Source organism: Theropithecus gelada, chromosome 3, assembly GCF_003255815.1.
Source record: "Theropithecus gelada isolate Dixy chromosome 3, Tgel_1.0, whole genome shotgun sequence".
NCBI classification, from domain to species: Eukaryota; Metazoa; Chordata; class Mammalia; order Primates; family Cercopithecidae; genus Theropithecus; species Theropithecus gelada.
Window position 1 is genome coordinate 18,821,563 of NC_037670.1, and position 18,496 is coordinate 18,840,058.

General features: G+C 58.4%; 1 protein-coding gene across 3 annotated transcripts; it reads left to right on the forward strand.

The window, feature by feature from the left end:
• The first annotated feature begins 4,373 nt into the window (after positions 1 to 4,373).
• ICOSLG (inducible T cell costimulator ligand) lies at positions 4,374 to 18,057 on the forward strand. Of its 3 annotated transcripts, none has more exons than XM_025380992.1 (7): positions 4,374 to 4,558; positions 6,947 to 6,987; positions 8,226 to 8,576; positions 9,917 to 10,207; positions 13,723 to 13,887; positions 14,745 to 14,780; positions 15,855 to 18,057. In XM_025380992.1, exons 1-7 carry the CDS (start codon positions 4,545 to 4,547, stop codon positions 15,863 to 15,865), a joined length of 909 nt encoding a protein of 302 aa, XP_025236777.1. In that variant the 5' UTR covers positions 4,374 to 4,544; the 3' UTR covers positions 15,866 to 18,057. The 3 variants fall into 3 exon arrangements, with proteins under 3 accessions (XP_025236777.1, XP_025236779.1, XP_025236778.1); XM_025380993.1 differs by having other exon boundaries at positions 4,380 to 4,558; positions 8,378 to 8,576; XM_025380994.1 differs by lacking the exon at positions 8,226 to 8,576.
• Positions 18,058 to 18,496: the final 439 nt, after the last annotated feature.

Genomic DNA, 18,496 nt, shown 5'->3' on the forward strand with positions numbered 1-18,496 from the left:
CATCTTGGGACAGTCCTGGATGCCTACGACACAGGTCTCACATCCAGGGATGAATTTAGCCAGCTCTGTAATGACCCCGGGGTTCCTGAAGCCACAGAGGGAGAACAGGTGAGGGCATCCAAGTGCAAATGAGCCCTCTGGGGAGGCCGTGCTCGAGCTGACATGAGCTCCAGCTGAAGCCATCGTGAGCCCATGAGCACAGGCCAGGCAGGTGGTGAGAGCTCCAGACAGGGTGGGCTGGGCTCAGGCTGCGTGCACCCAGGGAACCAGTGTCATGGGTCCAGCATAACTCATGCTCAGTTTCTGTGAGGGTTGCTTCAAAGCAGGGGCCCACGGTGCTGGGAGGGCCTTTCTGCCACCCAAAATGCACTTTCCTTCTTTTGTTCTCTCCCCAACACTCAGAACTGTCCACACCACCTTGAGATTCTCTGTGTATTTTATTTTAAGTTTTTACATTTTGAGACAGGGTCTAGCTCGTCTCCCAGGCTGGAGTGCAGTGGCAAAACCATAGCTCACTGCAGCCTCCATCTCCTGGTCTCAAGAGATCCTCCAGCATCAGCGTCTGGAGTAGCTGGGACTACAGGTGCATGCCACCATGCCCTGCTAATTTTAAAAAATTATTTGTAGAGATGGGGTCTTGCTCTGTTGCCCAGACTGGTCTCAAACTCCTGGGCTCAAGTGATCCTCCCACCTTGGCCTCCCTAAGTGTTGGAATTAAAGATGTGAGCCACTGTGCCTGGTCCTCCAGGTATTTTAATTTTACACACAGGACCTGCAACATGATCCCGTGCTCAGCTGAACAACCCTCCAAAAGATGCCCATGTCCCCATTCCCGGATACTGTGAATATTACCTCATGTGGCAAAGAAAGGACTTTGCTGATGGGATTAAATTGAGGTGGGAGGCCTCCCTGGATCATCCAGGTGGGTTCTATCTGTCATCCCAAAGGTCCTCATAATAGAGGGGCAAAGTGAGGCTTGACCACACAGAGAAGCCACATGGCCACTGAGGCAAAGACTGGAGCAAAGCACAGGGATGCCTGGGCCACCCGGAGCTGGGAGAGGCAGGTCAGATGCTCCCCTAGCGCCTCCACCAGGCAGGCTTCCACCCTCCAGGGCTGCGAGAGAATAGATTGCTGTTGTTTTGAGCCAGCAAGTGTGAGGTCATTAGCTCCCAGCGCCCACAGGAAACGAACCTACTGTCATGCACCACATAACAACCTTTTGGTCAACAAGCAATGCCACAGTGCTCCCATATCACAACGCGGTATTTTTACTGCACCTGTTCTATGTTTAGATGGCTTTAGATACACAAATACCAGTGAGTCACAGCTGCCTACGCTGTTCAGCGCAGTCACCTGCCATGTAGGCTTGTGGCCCGGGAGCAGCAGGCTGTGACATACAGCCTCAGCGTGTAGCGGGCTGGGCCACCAGGCACTCTGTTCACACAAGGACAAAATCACCTAAGGACGCATTTCTCAGAAGGAATGTATCCTTTTGATACATATGACTGTACCAAACGTATGAACGTATGACTGTCCGAAGAGAAAAGATCTTCCTCGGACCAAGAGTGGAGCTCTCAGCATCAGCCGATGCCCATGCTGTCAAACGCAGGTTGCTGTGCCAGACCCCAAAGGGACCGGGGCCTGGAGGTGCATCAAGGCAGAGATCAGAAGATCCCCGCGCCCTCCAAACGGCAGAGCAGGGCGGCCTGGGGCTAGGGGCATCCGGCAGCTACTTCCTGCTTAAGCACTATGACTTGTACCCGGAGCCTCAAACCCCAGGCTGCACAAATACGATTCCTGCTTGGTTCCCAGTTGGCCCTGGACACTGCCAAGGGGCCTTCTCTCCACACCCCTAGAACAAAAGCGTATCCTGCCAGTCCAAGAAAGTCACGGTTGAGGAAAATGAAACCTTCCTTCGACTACAGGAAACTTCCCAAGGGTTTTTCTGTTTCTTCATCTAAACCCCTCTGAGTGTCGTGACCCATGTGCCGGTGTGCTGTGTGTGTTCACTCACAACCACCCCGCATTCACGTATGTGTTACAGGTCAGGGGATGCAGGTACCAAGGGGCTAAGGAACTTGCTGAGGTCACACAGCTCCGGGGCTGGGATCTGAATCAGCCACCGCTTACCGTTGTCTCCCGTTGTCTCCGAGGTTCCTGGGCTGGTCCTGGCGCCCTCCCCCGCGGCCACCCCTTCTGGCCCAGCTGCATTCCTGCCCCCTGCCTGGCTGTGCCCTCCACGCGGAGTCCCCTCTCTCGGGGGACCTGCCCGCAGCACTTGGCTTGCTGGGGGTCTCTGGCGTCTGCCCGGGAAGCAGAGCCTGGACCTGCCCCCTCGGCCACAGCACGGCGGGCCCTGCGGTGTCGGCCCCTCTCCCACCGCCCCCGGGCGGCACTGGGGGGCTGCCGGGTCTGGACCCACCGACGGGGCACCTTCCCTTCGCCGCCGCGGATGACCGGCCGCGCTCTTGGGAGACCTTAATTTGGGAGGCTCTGCTCCTCCAGGACCCATTCCCATCCTCCCACAGCCTCCACGCGGTATCCGGGGGCCGTTCCCCTCCCCGCAGTCCGGCGGCATTCAGGTGCGTCCGGCCCGGGGGTGCAGCGCTTGGCCCGGCGTCAGCTAATCAGCGCGGCGCAGCCCCGGAGCTCAGCCGCAGGTCCAGAGGCGCACGGAGCCCGGCCGGTCCATCAGGGAGGGCCTCCGGAAGGAGGTGGCGCTGCCCGCAGCCCGCCCGCCCGGCTCACCTGCGCCCTCCTCACCTGCCGGGCGATGCGGTCCCCTACCAGCAGCTGCCCGCCCGGTGGAGAGGAACCTCAGCCCCCAACATCGCGACCCCTCCAGCCTCGCCGGTCCTAGCAGGCGTCCCTGAGCGCGTTCCGGGAAGCGCACGTCCACGCAGGCGCTGGACCGGGTTTTCTGGCTCCAGGGACGGGACTTGTCCTAAAGAGGCCGGCTCAGATGGGATTACGCGCCCCACCTCACCTGTGTGCTGACCGTTGGTGCCTCCACCCTGCGCGCCGCGGGCCCTGCCCAGCCCTTCCCGCCGGAGGGCAGGTGGCCCCCGTCCCGCCCCTGCCAGGCGCGCGATTTTAAATCCCCCCAACTCCCATCTCTCAGCTTGACCTGGGAGGGGGAAGCCCCCCGGCTTCAGGGCTTCCTGCGCCCTCGCCGCCGCACTACCTGCCCTCCCGCCGCCCTCCCTGCTCTTCCCCGCCGCAGTCCCCCTACCCCCCCAGTCCGTCTCTTCCGCCTTCTTATTTTGTGCCTGGGCTCTCTGCTCCGCAAAAATGTTGACTTCCACGGGCAGAGGTTTCAGAATTTTTTTAAAAGCTTTTGTCCACGGCGTTCTCTACATGTTGGTTGAAGGAATGGCAGCCTGCGGGGTGCCGTCTGTGGCCCCCGTCTCCGGGCGCTTCTCGCCTCCTCCGCGCGCAGGAGGCAGTGGGGATCCGAGCCTCAGACCAGAAGCGTGGACTCCGGGAGGAGAGTGCCCCGCTGCCCTGTCCAGCAGCCTCACCCAGGCCCTTCCGGGGCTGCCTCTGCAGAAACGGAGTCACGTCCCCTCTGGGCCCCACCTGACTTGCGGGGATCAGGGAGGGAGGGCGCGGTGGGAAGGGAGCAGAGGCTCTGGGTCCAACCCTCGGTTGCGTGGCGCAGCCTTTCCCAGACCAGCTGCCCGAGACTCCAGGTCAGACGCCACTGCCAAGGCTGACCAGCCCTGGGCCGCAAGGCTGCCTCGGTTTCTCGGCGGGGACTCCTCAGAGCCAGTATTAGGCAAATAGGCTGCGCCAGCGCCCTTCAGACCCCTCGAAGGCTAGGGGAGCTAGGCCAGGTCAGGGAGGGCTAGGGCTGGCCCAGAGGGTAGAGCCCGCCCACTTTCCCTCCCTCCTTCCATTCACGCATTCATTCCTTCAATCATTCATTCCTCAGCAGTCGCTGAGCTCTCTCGCCTAAGTCCTGAAGATCATCCGAGCGGAGCAGGTCAGGGTCCCGGCGCTCTCCCAGCGTGGGGGCCTGGATCCCCAGACGACTCCTTCGGGAGGGCCGCAGGACCTGCGCATTCTGCGCCGCGCGGGGAACGGCCCTTGCCTCCCACGGTCCCCTCCCCCGCCACCGGCCCCCGCAGCACCCCTGGCCACCTCCCCCCCGGGTACCCCGCAACCCTGCGCTTCCCGGGGCACCTACGGCGCCCAGGTCCGCGTCCAGGCAGACAGGCCGACCTGCCTCTGTCCCTCCTCCGGCCCACGGGCACACTCGCCTGGGCAGAGCTGAACTTTCCGGAGCCGCCCCACCCCTCCTCCTGCGTCCCGGGGCGGTCTCGATCGCCAGAGGAACCAGGCCGGGGGCGGGGCGGGGACGGGGCGGGGACACGGCTGCCTCCCGCCCGCCGCGCGCTGGGCGCTCAGAGTCTCGGGCGCGGCGGGAGCGCAGTTAAAGCCGATCTCCCGCGCCCCGAGGTTGCTCCTCTCCGAGGTCTCCCGCGGCCCAAGTTCTCTGCGCCCCGAGGTCTCCGCGGCCAGAGGTCTCCGCCCGCACCATGCGGCTGGGCAGGTGAGCCGGGGAAGGAGCGGAGGCACAGCGGTCAGGGGCGGGGTGGCTCGGCCCGCGCGTCCCCAGCTGGGCTCGGACGCGGGGCCTGCGGGGCTCGCCTGGAGGCGCCGGGCGGGCAGTGCGGGTCCGAGGAGCGGGCGGCGGAGGCTCCGGGGCTGCCGGCGGGGTGTGGACGGCAGCGGGCGGCGGGGCCCGGCACCGGCATCCACTGGAGGACGCGCAGCCGTGCGGGGGCGGTCTTGGGGGCGGGGTCCCTGCCAGGGAAGGGGGACCGCGAACGCTGAAACGAGGGAGGGAAGGCGGGCGCACCCTGCACGCCTGGGTACGGGCGCTGCCCCTTCCACTCCCTGGCACCGCTGATTTCTTAGAAGGGAGAAGGAGGGAGGTGACCGGCCGAGCTCTCTCCAAGGCCTGCCGGTGCCCACGGTCTGGCGACACGCCCTCCCCCACACACGTGGGATTCCCCGCAGCCCGGCAGCCGATCTGCACTGAGGAAAGCAGGGCTGCCTGAACCAGGAGTGACAGCTTCCTCCTGAATTTTTGCGAAAATATGCTCTTGGCAACCCACGTTGTAGGGTCCGCAGCCCGGGCTCTCCTGGGTGAACCTGTGAGGCCCCTGACCTCAGGGATGCCTCCCGTATAGCCCGGAGCCTGGCCACACCGGTGTCACACTCCCCAGTACCCCTCACCGTTAGAAATGTATGCAGTTATGATCCTGCCCTAGAGATAAAGAATTTAAAATCCCCGGAATGTCATAACCCTCCCAAATGTCTTAGCCCTCCGCCACCCACACCTTCAAGTAGGCTACCCTGTCTGTGCTGGGTCTTGATGAAAACTCGGGGTGGGGGGTAGGTTAGATGCAGGGGTGCTGAGGGTCCAAGGAGAGGACACAGAGGCCGCTGGGTAGGCGGCACCCAGGGAGGGGACAAGCCAGAAGGAGCCTGGAGCAGGCACACCCGGCCCAGGAAGCCCCCAGGTGTCCTGAGGAGGCCTCCATAGACAGGATGGGCCTTGTGCGCCGGTGATGAACGTAGGCCCTGTGGGAGACAAATGGGGGCACAGAGGGGTTCTCACAGCTGTCGTTTAGATGGTGGCTCTGGGGAGATGACTGAAGGGGCTGAGGTTGGAGGCAGGGAGGTCCAGGTGGATTCAGGGGGCTTGCTGGAGGCCATCACAGCCATCTTGCAAGCCAGAATGGTGGCCCCCACAGGAGGAGTGGGAGAGAGAGGAAGGGCCGCTTGCAGGCTTCAAGAGCCCCTGGTGACCTGCGGCTGGCTTTGGTGCATGTGTGCTCACTTGGCACAGGCACACCTCCATGCGGACTCAGATGACGGTCATCGTGGGTGGGGCAGGGGTTTCTGTGGCTCCAGGGCTCAGGGACAGCCCACTGGGAGGTTCCCACAAGACCAGCCTTTGGCTTACAAAGCCCCCAAGATTTCCCAGGCAGAGGCCACAGAGAAGAGGCATGTGTCTCCCAGACTTGGAGGTGCAGGGACATCAGAGAAGGAGATATCCCTGCTCCGGGGACTCCCACTTTGTGGGGAACTGGTCACAGAAACTGATGGTTTTGGGGGCTGGGGTAAGCACGGCTACCAAAGTGAACCCAACCACTAAGGGCCTCCACCTGGGGCTGGGGGCTGGCAGGTGGAGGTGGTGAGCCTATGGTGTGCACGGTGCAAAGGCTCCCAGACCCAAGATGGCCAGGAGCATTGGAGTCTTGAGGGGAATTTGCTGCCCAAGGCAGGGGCACCAGCCGCAGCAGGATCTGAAACAGGAGGAGCTCAGGTTTGGTTTCAAAATGATCTGCGTTCCCCACAGGGCTGTCCCGTCACTCACCTGACCCTGTCACAGGCATGCCCAATGTTCTTAGTCTCCCCAGCATTTTAAGTGACGCTCATGCTATATGTGCCCTGAAAGCCTTTTTTTTTTCTCTCTCTCTGATTTCCTATAATTTCTTGCCATCTGTCCCCAGGAAGGTTAGACCAGCCTCGGTGGCGTCCCTCGCTCCCCTTCATCCTCACGCCGGCATCACTGTGTTTCCGGGGATTTGTTACCACAAGAACTAGACAGTGGCGAGAGGCTGCCAGCCCCTCAGACTTGCTGTGCTGGGCAGGGGGATGGTGGTCCTGGCCCTGGACCCTGAATTCCCATGGAGAGCAGAGGCAGGCAGGCTCCTGGCTTTGCCTTCAGCCGAGGGGTGGTGGTCCTGGCCCCGGACCCCGAATTCCCATGGAGAGCAGAAGCAGGCAGGCTCCTGGCTCTGCCTTCACATTTCTGTGATGGGCGTAACTGCCTCCTGCCCGTGGGAACCAGCTTGCTCCTGTTTGGAAGATGTAGGTAACTCACCAGCGGCCCCGCCTCACCTGCCTTTCTGGTTGTTTTTTCCAGTCCTGGACTGCTCCTCCTGCTCTTCAGCAGCCTTCGAGCCGGTAAGTTCAGGGGGTGCTTTGCCATGGGTGTGAGCGCCCAGCTCAGAGATAGGCTGTCCGACTGTGTGGACTGCCAGCTACAGGGTGCTGGGAGCAGCCTCACCAGGCTCCTTCTTGCTTCTCAAGTGGCCCTTTGGAGAAAGGTGGGCCCTAAACCTAGGTTGCTGCACAGGATAGAAGCGTTTCCTTAAAGAGAAACACTTCTGCAAACTCCGGAGTTATCTTTTGATTTTGTGTTTATTGCGGGCAGAATGCAGTTCCTCTGAGCCAGAGCTTCCTGGGTCCCCTGGTCTCCGTGTCCCAGGCAGCAGCCCTGCTGAGCCCTAAGGGCCACCAGCCTCTGGAAGAGCCAGGAATAGGGACGAGGCACCGCAGCACAAACCCGAAACCTTGCCGGGCCTTCCAGCTCAGAGGGCTTTGGGGGCAGGGGACACACACAGATTTCCCTGCAGGTGCTGGGCGCAGTGGCTCATTCCTATAATCCCAGCACCTTGGGAGGCCGAGGCGGGTGGATTGCCTGAGGTCAGGAGTTCGAGACCAGCCTGGCCAACGTAGTGAAGCCCCATCTCTACTAAAAATACAAAAAATTAGCTGGGCGTGGTGGTGGGCACCTGTAATCCCAGCTACTTGGGAGGCTGAGGCAGGAGAATCGCTTGAACCCCAGAGTTGGGGGTTGAAGTGAGCCAAAATCGTGCCATTGCACTCCAGCCTGGGCAACAAGAGCAAAATTCCGTCTCAAAAAAAAAGATTTTCCCACAGGCATTTACGCGGTTGCACAAACAGTAAAGCCACCCTGTGTCTGTTACATTTATGAGACCTTTCCTGATGCAAGAATGAGCAGCATGATAATGTAATTGCTGAGAAATTGTTTTCCCTTAAATGCCTGATTTTTAAAGAGCTTTTTATTTTACATTAATTATAGACTCCCAAGAAGTAGTAAAAATTGTGCTGAGTAACACAAATAACACTGAGCGGCCGGGTTGCATCCAGCCGCTGCTCCCCAAGGCAGCTCCTTACATAACGGGAGTGTGTCATCAAAGCCAAAGGCTGACATGGACCTCACCATGAAATGTCCGCATTTTTCAAGTTTGACTGCATTCCTACATGTGCCTTGTTAATAAATTCTGAGCCACAGTTGGTGTTTGAGGCTTGAAACCCAAAGCCTGCCCCATAGAGTAGCTTCATGGCCTGGGCATCAGCCTCAAAAAACAGATTTTACACCTGTTGGGTCATTGCAGATACTCAGGAGAAGGAAGTCAGAGCGATGGTGGGCAGCGACGTGGAGCTCAGCTGCGCGTGCCCCGAAGGAAGCCGTTTTGATTTAAATGACGTTTACGTATACTGGCAAACCAGCGAGTCGAAAACCGTGGTGACTTACCACATCCCGCAGAACAGCTCCTTGGACAACGTGGACAGCCACTACCGGAACCGGGCCCTGATGTCACCGGCCGGCATGCAGCGGGGTGACTTCTCCCTGCGCTTGTTCAACGTCACCCCCCAGGATGAGCAGAAGTTTCACTGCCTGGTGTTGAGCCAATCCCTGGGATTCCAGGAGGTGCTGAGCGTTGTGGTCACACTGCATGTGGCAGGTAGGACCATCGAGGGGAAGAGAGCTGGGTCCATCCCAGCCTTGCATCGTGGAAAAGTATTCATGAAACTCCCTCCCTGGCTCATTCACTGTTTCTTCCAGTGAAGAAAATTCTCCTCTGTGTTATTAGGCTTCTGTCTAACTTCGAGGGAAGCTAAACAGCTGAAAAATCCTTAGTGCGTGACCTGCGGCTGCTTGGTTTCCCGGAAGAGCTCCTACCCTGGCTGTCTTTGCCTCTTTTGAGTTAGTTTTTGTTTTTATTTTTATTTATTTATTTATTTATTTATTTATTTATTTATTTATTTAGAGATGGAATCGCGCTCTGTCACCCAGGCTGCAGTGCAGTGGCGCGATCTTGGCTCACCTCAACCTCCGCCTCCTGGGTTCAAGCAATTCTCCTCCACAGCCTCCTGAGTAGCTGGGACTACAGGCGCCCGCCACCACACCCAGCTAATTTTTGTATTTTTAGTAGAGACAGGGTTTCACCATGTTGGCCAAGCTGGTCTCAAACGCCTGGCCTCGTGATCTGCCCGCCTCGGCCTCCCAAAGTGCTGGGATTACAGACATGAACCACCGCGCCTGGCCAGTTAGTTTGTTTTCTGAGACAGGGTCTCACTGTTGCCCAGGCTGGAGTGCAGTAGCACGATCATGCTGCAGCCTTGACTTCCTGAGCTCAAGCAATTCTCCTGCCTCAGCCTCCTGAGTGTCTGGGACTACAGGCACATGCCACCTCGCCTGGCTAATTTTCGATTATTTGTAGAAATGGGGTCTCACTATGTTGCCCAGGCTGGTCTCAAATTCCTGGACACAAGTGATCCTCCTGCCTCACCCTCCTAAAGTGCTGGGATTACAAACATGAGCCACCACGCCCAAACTAGAGTTTTAAAAGTGAAATTTGAAGGGAGTGCTATAAAGCACTAAATGAGAACGAAATTTAAGAGAAAAATTAGAGGCAACCAAGGAGCTCTGGGCAGTTCATCGGGGAGAAGAGCTGTGTCCATTTCAGATGGACTGCGAGCCCTCGCGTCAGCAGTGAGAAAGACCAGATGCAAATGAGGGGGTCCTGGCACAGCCAGCGGCCGTGGAGTGGGGGGTCTGTGGGTGCCAGTCACTGCCTGCCAGGCTCAGCGGTCCCTGGCTACTGGGACTGGCTTGGGGGATGACTCTTGGGCAGGACTGGGCCGAGCCTGCTGCTCAGACCACAGCCCTGGTCCTGGCCTGTCACCCATGTTGGAGCACAATGGGCCGCCTACCCTCTGACCCAGCCTTGGCACTGTGTACCCTCTGTTTCTTGACCAGCAGGACCTGGCATTTCTCACGACCTGTTTCCCTCCCCTGCAGCAAACTTCAGCGTGCCTGTTGTCAGCGCCCCCCACAGCCCCTCCCAGGATGAGCTCACCTTCACGTGTACATCCATAAACGGCTACCCCAGGCCCAACGTGTACTGGATCAACAAGACGGACAACAGCCTGCTGGACCAGGCTCTGCAGAATGACACTGTCTTCTTGAACACGCGGGGCTTGTACGACGTGGTCAGTGTGCTGCGGATCGCGTGGACCCCCAGCTTGAACATCGGCTGCTGCATAGAGAATGTGCTTCTGCGGCAGAACCTGACTGTCGGCAGCCAAACAGGTAAGGTCCCGGTGCCTGCGTGCTGAGCTGAGCCCAGCCCAAGACAGTGGGGCCAGGGCTGGCTTCGGAGAGCCTCTGAGGCAGGAGACGAAACGTTCCTTCGACCCGGCTCAGCACCCGAAAGGTGGTTGGAAGGGAGAGGAGGCGGGAGGCACACGCCACACAGTGAGAACCACCGCGGTCTCCGGGAACAGGAATGGGCGCCGTGCCCGGAGCACATTGCTCCATTTTCTTCACCTGGAGTCAGTTTTGTTAAACCTACTTTACAGATGAGGGCTGAACTCTGAGGCTGGGGAACACTTCAGAAGCCGCAGGACTAGGCAGCCGCAGCCCAGGACAGAAGCCCACACCTGTGCAGCCCCCACCCGAGCTCCCTGCCTCTTGGGCATGTGTCCCCTGAGAAGACTGAAGCCCCCACACACGGGAATCCCACTGGGCATGACTGCTGGCCCAGCCCCTCCCTGGGGAAGGGGTGCCCTCTGCGGGGACTCCTTCCTAGAGGCCACAGGCCCTCCCCATTTGTGTCCCCATCTCCTGTGTCAGAATAAGAGGCAGAAGGTGGAGACAGGAGATGATCGAGGAGGGGTCCTGGGGTCCTGCTGGCTACAGGAAAGCGGCTGCCAGCAGGACTCACCGTGTGGTTCCGCACAGAGCAAGAATGCAGGGCTCCTTGTTTTGGAAGCATTAAGAATTCCAGACAGTGACCACAAGCATTGCACCTCCTGCCGGCCTTTCTGAACTCAACCCCAGAAGCCTGCACAGGTGCACACCCTCGAAGCCCAGCCTGGCCGCCAGGATCCCGCAGAGCCGGACGTTCTCCTTGAAATCAGGGCTCAGCCCTTGTGAGTCAACATTCAGAGTCTGTGAGCTGCGTGCAGCAGGGTGAGGGGCTGCTCCCAAAGCGGCCTCTGATCGCTGCCTTCCAGCCAGCACACTCCCCGCAGAACAGCCCAGGTGGCAGCAGAAGGTTCTCCCAGGGCCGTCGTCTCAACCCTGGCTACACAGTGGGGTCATCTGGGCAGCCTATGAAAACCCCCATGCCCAGACACATTGGACCTGAAGCTCTGGGCTGGCACCTGGCATCAGGACAGTGTCTAAAAGCTTCAGAAGTTCAAGGTTGAGCACTGTCCAGGTGGTTTCTCCAGGTGTGTTTGGAGACGTGCCAGGCATTCAGAACACGCTCCCAGGGGATGCTGCTGCTTGTTGGCCAGTGCAGACGGCTCTCAGAGGGGCAAAGTCATTGCACATAGAGACAGAGGCATTGGTGCCTTTGTACATCATGGTGGAAGAGCAGAAGGGTGCAGCTGCCGTGGGGAACCGTGTGGCAGTTCCTCGAAAAGCTAAGCGTGGAAACACTGTAGGACCCAGCAGTTCTCTCCTAGGGTTATCACCAAGAGGATGCAAAACAGGGACTCAAACAAATGCTTGTCCGTGAATGTTCATGGCAGCCAGAAGGCAGGAACCACCCAAGTGTCCCTCGTGGGTGGACCGATGCACCAAAAGTGATCCATGCGTGCAGGGGAGAATTAGCCTGAAAAAGGAAGGAAGCAGCTGTCCTGGTGCACGCTGTGGCATGGAGAACTCAAGGCCATTATGCAAGTGACGGAGCCAGACACCTGAGGACAAGCCTGTGGGACTCTGTTTATGCAAAGTGTCCAGAATAGGGTGAGCCACCGAGACAGAAAGCAAACTAGAGGCTTCCAGGGGCAGGAGGACAGCAATTCTCCTGCCTCAGCCTCCTGGGTATCTGGGACTACAGGCACATGCCACCTCGTCTGGCTGATGTTTGATTATTTGTAGCGATGGGGCCTCACTCTGTTGCCCAGGCTGGATTCAAACTGCTGGACACGAGCGAGGCTCCTGCCTAAGCCTCTCAAAGTGCTGGGATTACAGGTGTGAGCCTCCACACCCAAACTAGAGTTTTAAAAGTGAAATTTTAAGGGAGTGCTATAAAGCACTAAATGAAAAAAAAAATTTAAGAGGAAAATTAGAGGCCCCGGCTGTTCCGGGACCCCCTCATTTGGATCTGGTCCTTCTTGCTGCTGGCACAGGGGCTCACGTGTCCGTGAAATGGACATTCTCGCCAATGAACTGCCCAGGATAGCAGAGGACGGGAAAGAGGCAGGAGTGACTGCTCATGGACACGGTTTCCTTTCGAGGGTTACAGGTTCTGGAATTAGGTAGCGGTTATGATTGCACTGGCACCCTGAATTGTTCACTTTAAAATGGTTCATTTTGGGCCGGGCGCAGTGGCTCACACTTAATCCCAGCCCGTTGGGAGGCCGAGGTGGGTGGACCATCTGAGGTCAGGAGTTTGAGACCACCCTAGACAGCATGGTGAAACCCTGGCTCTAATAAAAATACAAAAATTAGCCAGATGTGGTGGCATGTGCCTGTAATCCCAGCTACCCGGGGGGCTGAGACAGGAAAATCGCTGGAACCTGGGAGGCATAGGCTGCAGTGAGCCAAGACCGCGCCACTGCACTTCAGACTGGGCGACAGAGCAAGACTCTGTCTAAAAAAAAAAAAGCTTAAAGTGGCTCATTTTGGCTGGGCACGGTGGTGCACACCTGTAGTTACAGCTACTTAGGAGGCTGAGGCAAGAGGATTACTTGAGCCCTGAGACCAACCAGGGCAATATAGTGAGAACTCATCTCTACAGAAAAAAAAAAAAAAAAAAAATTAGCCAGGCCTGGTGGTGCACGCCTGTAGCCCTAGCTACTTGGGAGGCCAAGGTGGGAGGACTGACTGAGCCCAGGAGGTCGAGGCTGCAGTGACTTATGATCACACCACTGCACTTCAGCCTGGGCAACAGAGCAAGATCCTGTCTCAAAACCTAGATAAATAAAATGAAATGGTTAATTTTATGTTATGTGACTTTCACCTTGATTTTTTCTTTTTTTTTCTTTTTTTTTTTTTGAGATGGAGTTTTGCTCTTATAGCCCAGGCTAGAGTGCAGTGGCCCGATCTTGGCTCATGGCAACCTCCACCTCCCGGGTTCAAGCGATTCCCCTGCCTCAGCCTCTAGAGTAGCTGGGACTACAGGCGCTCGCCACCATGCCTGGCTAATTTTGTATTTTTAGTAGAGATGGGGTTTCTCCATGTTGGCCAGGCGTGTCTCAAACTCCTGACCTCAGGTGATCCGCCCGCCTTGGCCTCCCAAAGTGCTGGGATTACAAGGAGTGAGCCACTGTGCCTGGCCTCACCTTGATTTTTAAAAATCCAGTAAGAACCTGTGCTTCCCGTCACACCCAGCCCTGTGGTCCTCTGGCTGTGGTTGGGGTTATCGCCTCTCCCACGTAGGACGGGAGGAACAAGATCCCTGCAGGAAATGAAGCCCCTCTGCAGGAGAAAACCCTCCTCTCATCAGCCTGGTGTTTTTAAAACCTCAAAATAATGTCAGGAAAGTTCTCTGGAATAAATACTTCCCTGCAATACTTTCTACTCAAGGATGAAAAAAAAGACCCCTTTCCTCTAAGATCCTTTAAGTCGGGTTATTTACCTCTTTCTTATAGGAAACAACATCGGAGAGAGAGACAAGATCACAGAGAATCCAGTCAGTACCCGCGAGAAGACCGAGGTCACGTGGAGCGTCCTGGCTGTCCTGTGCCTGCTTGTGGCCGTGGCGGTGGCCACAGGCTGGGTATGCAGGGACCGATGGCTCCGCCGCAGCTATGCAGGTAGACAGCCCCATATTGTGGATGTTAATGTTTGTTCTGTTGGTGTGAACGTTTGCCTGCTTTAACTTCCCTCACTGATACTGATTTAGCTTGAAACTGTTGTGGTAGCATCAACACTCATGAGCCTTAGCAACCCGAGCTCTCCCACGGAGTGGTTTTGAAACCCAGCATCTCTGACGTTCCTGACACTGCCAAGCCCGAAGGGCGCTGCGGACTCTGCCTTGCAGGTTGGGCGGGAAGGGCGGCTTCTGCATGTAGAGGCCAGGCGGTGGTCATTTCCAGGGAAGCCGCTGAGGCTGCCTTGAGCACACCCGCGCTGTGGGTCTGTGACTCCGACCAGCTCCGCGACAGAGCCTGGAGGTCTGTGTTTCAGCCACGTAAGACACAGCAGCAGAACGCAGTAGTGCAGGAAACCCCAAACGTTGGCTGCGGTGATGGTCCTGATGACGGGGACAGGGGGACTCGTCCCAGAACCCCCCAAGGGTGGCAGTCAATGGGGTGCAGGCACAGTGGCCACGGAGTAGGGGCAGCTCCTGTGGGCTGCCCCTGGCTCTCCCATTTGTGGCCAATCTCAGTCATCCCAGAAACATCTTCCGTGGCCGTGATGCCACTGCTGGCTGGCCAGGCCGCAGCATTTTAAGTGCTTCCCAGGCACTTACTCCTTTAAGAGGATCTTCCTGAAAAGCCGTGCGGCCTGGGGAGCCCCTCCTCTATGAGTGCTTTCCCCGCCTGGAGTTGGGAGCCTCGGGGAGACTTCCAAGCAGGGCGTTTAGGGGGCTGCTGAGAGCTCAGGAGCACCAGGGGCTTTAGGGACACCCCCACCGCTGCTGCCCTGACCATTTTCGTTTGTCCCCCAGGTGTCTGGGCTGTGAGGCCGGAGCCAGAGCTCGCTGGTGAGTTTGCCATGGGAAGCAGCAGGTTCTGGGTTGCCTGAGGGAGGCTTGGCTGGCAGCTGTCTTTCAGATTGTCAAAAAACTTTCAAAAGGCAAAAGTCCTTTGCTTTGAACAACTGTTGCTCCCAGAGACGCAGTGAAGCCCTCGATGGCACACACGGCATTTCCTGCAGCCTCCCCTTGGCATGGGATGGCATCCTGGTGTGCACTTTCTCACACTGCAATGGGATTTTCCCAACACGCACAGAAGCAGAGAGATGAGTGCTGGACCCCTGTGTTCCCCGGCGCCCAGCCCCCACCGGGGTGTCCAGAGCAGGTCCAGGCACTGGCGCCCAGCTCCCACCGGGGTGTCCAGAGCAGGTCCAGGCACTGGCGCCCACCCCCACGGGATGTTCAGAGCAGGTCCAGGCACTGGTACCCAGCCCCTACGGGGTGTTCAGAGGGGGTCCAGGCACTTGCACCCATCCCTACCAGGATGTCCAGAGTGGGTCCAGGCACTGCCGGCTTCTCTCTGCAGCAGCCACTCCTGCAGCTCTCGGGCGGCTCCCTGTCTCCCAGTGGAGGTGTGCCCCTCAGTCCCAGGAGCAACACAGATGTGGATTCCTGTCCAATTTGGGAAAAATGTCCACACACAGTCACCTACCTGGCAGGTGCCTCTGGCTGCAAGGGGCGTTTGGCTTCGCAGGCAGGCCAGCTGGGCTCCCCGCCATGGACTGGGATCCCCTCTGAGCCCCGTTTGCCATCCATGAGCAGGGGTTCCCCGGGGACAGTGGGCTCAGGGTGTGCACAGCCACCACGCTGTGGTGTCACCTGTGGACCCCGGCGAGCGGATGGCTGACTGCAGAAACTCACTTCCAAGTCCAGGTCAGCCCGTCCAGATGACACATGAACACAGCTTGCTGAAAACACGGCCGGCCTGTTCCTACCAGAGCCAAAGCGCCTTGTGCAGGTGGCTGTTTCCGAAGCTCTAAACCCTTTGTTTCCACCAAGCTGAGTCCTGAGAAAACCGACATCTGCCTGCAGAATGGAAAGGGGTGCTTCATGTTCCTCTCTCTTCTTCACTTCCCTTCCAAGGCCATGTTTGACCGGAGCTCACCGCCCAGAGCGTGGACATGGCTTCCGTGAGACGCCACCATGAGAGGCCAGGTGGCAGCTTGAGAATGGACTCGCACAGGTGCCTCCCAGACTGCAGGGGAGCACTTGGGGCCGCCCCCAGAAGGACCACTGCTGGATCCCAGGAAGAAACTGCTGGCGTTGGCTGTGATCCTGGAATGAGGCCCTTTCAAAATCGTCATCCACACCAAAGGCAAATCCCCACTGTCACTACCAGTCACTCACAGGAAGGGACTGGTGATGGGCTCTTTCCACCCGGAGCATGCGAGATTCAATGCCAGGCTCTTCCCAGTACCCCAGACCTACTGTGGGTCTTCCCGTGGGATGCGGGGCCCTGAGACTGAAGGGTGTTTGGTTTCAAAAGAAGACTCTGGGTGTCCACTCTTCCAGGACGGCCTCTGTGCTGCTGGGGTCGTGCGAGGCTGTTTGCAGGAGGCACGGTCCCAGGAGCTCTTCTGCCCTGGATGCTCCCAACCTACCTCCTGCCCGGAGGCCACAGGACCCACACATGTGCGTGTCCACAAGTGTAGGCAGCCGTCCACACCAAGGAGCCCCTGGAAGGCCCCACTGGGCTTCGTTGTCCTCTGCCACATTCCCCGGGAGGAACAGTGGCCCTCGGCTGTTCTGGTGAAAAGCTGAGCTGCCTTTGGAAGAGATGCTGGTGGAGTTTGCCAGAAGAAAGGTTGTGCCACAGCTGTGTTTGGCCAGCTGTAGAGGCTGCCAGGGCTCTTGGCTCTGCAGTGAGAAAGATACAGCCCTGGGCACAGCCCAGCAGGGCTGGAGATGCCCATGTCCAGTAGGTGCAGGCCTGGCAACACGATCCCCAGAGTCCTGAGCAGAAGTTGAGAGGGCATCACCTGGTGACCACGGTCCCCCTTGTCACCACAGCAGTGATCCCCAAAGTGAGGGGTGGCTCCCCCGTCCTCCGCTGCCCTCAGCAGCCCCACCCCACTCAACCATGAGGGTCCCCAGGGTCCTGATGAAGACATCCGACCCCAGCACCAGGCTCCCTGGAGCTTAACAGTCCCAAGGGCGCAGGAGACAGGGTGGCCCACTGCTGAGGGGTGTGGCCCTGGGTCCTGACACGCCCCAGCACCGTGCTAGTGCCTGGAATGAATCAGCTGCTGACTGTCTCCAGGAGGGCTGGAAAGGACACTACCAGGTGACCCAGGGTGCACTTGCCCCAGGGAGATGGAGTAGATGGCCTGGCCTGGCCCTGGGGACACGTGTCTACCCCGGGGCTATGGGCAAACGCCCCTCCTTCTTCCTTCCCAGAGTTCCTGACATTCTTGGGGGCAGCCAGGACCTGTTACAGCCCTGGTCACTTGGAACTGACAGCTGTGTGAGGCCTGCACTTCTCAGACCCAGACTACAACAAAATGAGGAGTGAGGGCTCATGATTACAATGAGGTTCTAGTACTTGTCACAAGAAATTGGTTTTCTACGAAAAAAGTCCCTACCTGGGCCTTTAAGTGAATCCACTCCTGCTTTTAACATGAAAGCATTAGAAGATGTGTGGTGTTTGTAAAAGTACAGTTGTCATCACCGGGCATTGACTGGCAGGGACAAGGAGCTGCTTGGGTGTGGAAATTTGGGGCGTTGGAAAGCGGGGTGTGGTGCCCATTTGCGGTGACTGTGAAGTGACTCCAGGACAGAGCTGCGGGAGCACCCAGAGGTCCTAAGCCCCAGGACTGAGGGTGGTGCATCACCACTCGGGTGTCCCGGGAGGTGCCCTGGGCCCAGGGACCTCACGGGCAGGATGGTGACACCCTTGCAGGGAGAGGGAGTCTAGCTCCAGCTTTTCCCATTGGAGGTGATTTTCCTTCACCAGGGGACAGGCAGGAAAGATGCAGGAGCCCCAGAAGCTTCTACCTCTCATGCCTGGGGCCCAGGGGACACTTGGAGGCTGCTGTCACCACTGCGCGTCCAGGGCCATGCCCTCTGCGGGTGAGTGCCTGAGTCTCGCCTCCCTGCTGGTCCCCGAAGTCCCCCTCAGAAGCCCTGCATGGTGGGATTTGTAAGACCCACCCTGTAACGCCTGCCCCTCTCAGCCCAAGACATCAGCTTCCTCGTTCTCCTGTGCTGTAGATAGGCTGAATTCCAGTGCTGTGACAGCCATCTCCAGTAACCTGACTTGAGAGAGTAAGATGCAAATGGTGCCTGTGTCCTGTGGCTTCGGTGGGTGCAGGGAGTCTTGGGCACCGCCAGCTCAGCTGTCTGTGGTCTGAGCAGGAACAGGTGCCACTCCTGCTCGGGGGGCCCTGCCCTCACCAGGCTGTTCTGTCCCCCCACGAGGGGCATGAGGCCAGGTCTGGAGGCATTTTGGGTTGTCACAGCTAGGGGCTGTTCCTGGCTTCAGTGGGTGGAAGCCCCAGATGCTGTTCAACATCCTACCGGACACAGGAGGCCCCAACACAGAGAAGCGTCGACCCGGAGGTCCACAGTCTGAGGTCTCCCCTCAGAGACCCTGCCCTGCACGTCCACCTCCAGCCAAAGGTCCTGCCTGCCACAGGGCTCGGGAACCTTGCCGGTCTCTGGAAGAGGAGAGGGGACTCTTGCCAGCTGCACCACCCTGCACATAGTAGGTGTGCAGTAAACAGCCA

Excerpts from the sequence above, each read along its gene's own strand:
- ICOSLG (XM_025380992.1), top strand. Across the intron at positions 10,208-13,722 it reads GACTGTCGGCAGCCAAACAG|GAAACAACATCGGAGAGAGA; the intron begins GTAAGGTCCCGG and ends TCTTTCTTATAG. Across the intron at positions 13,888-14,744 it reads GCTCCGCCGCAGCTATGCAG|GTGTCTGGGCTGTGAGGCCG; the intron begins GTAGACAGCCCC and ends TTTGTCCCCCAG.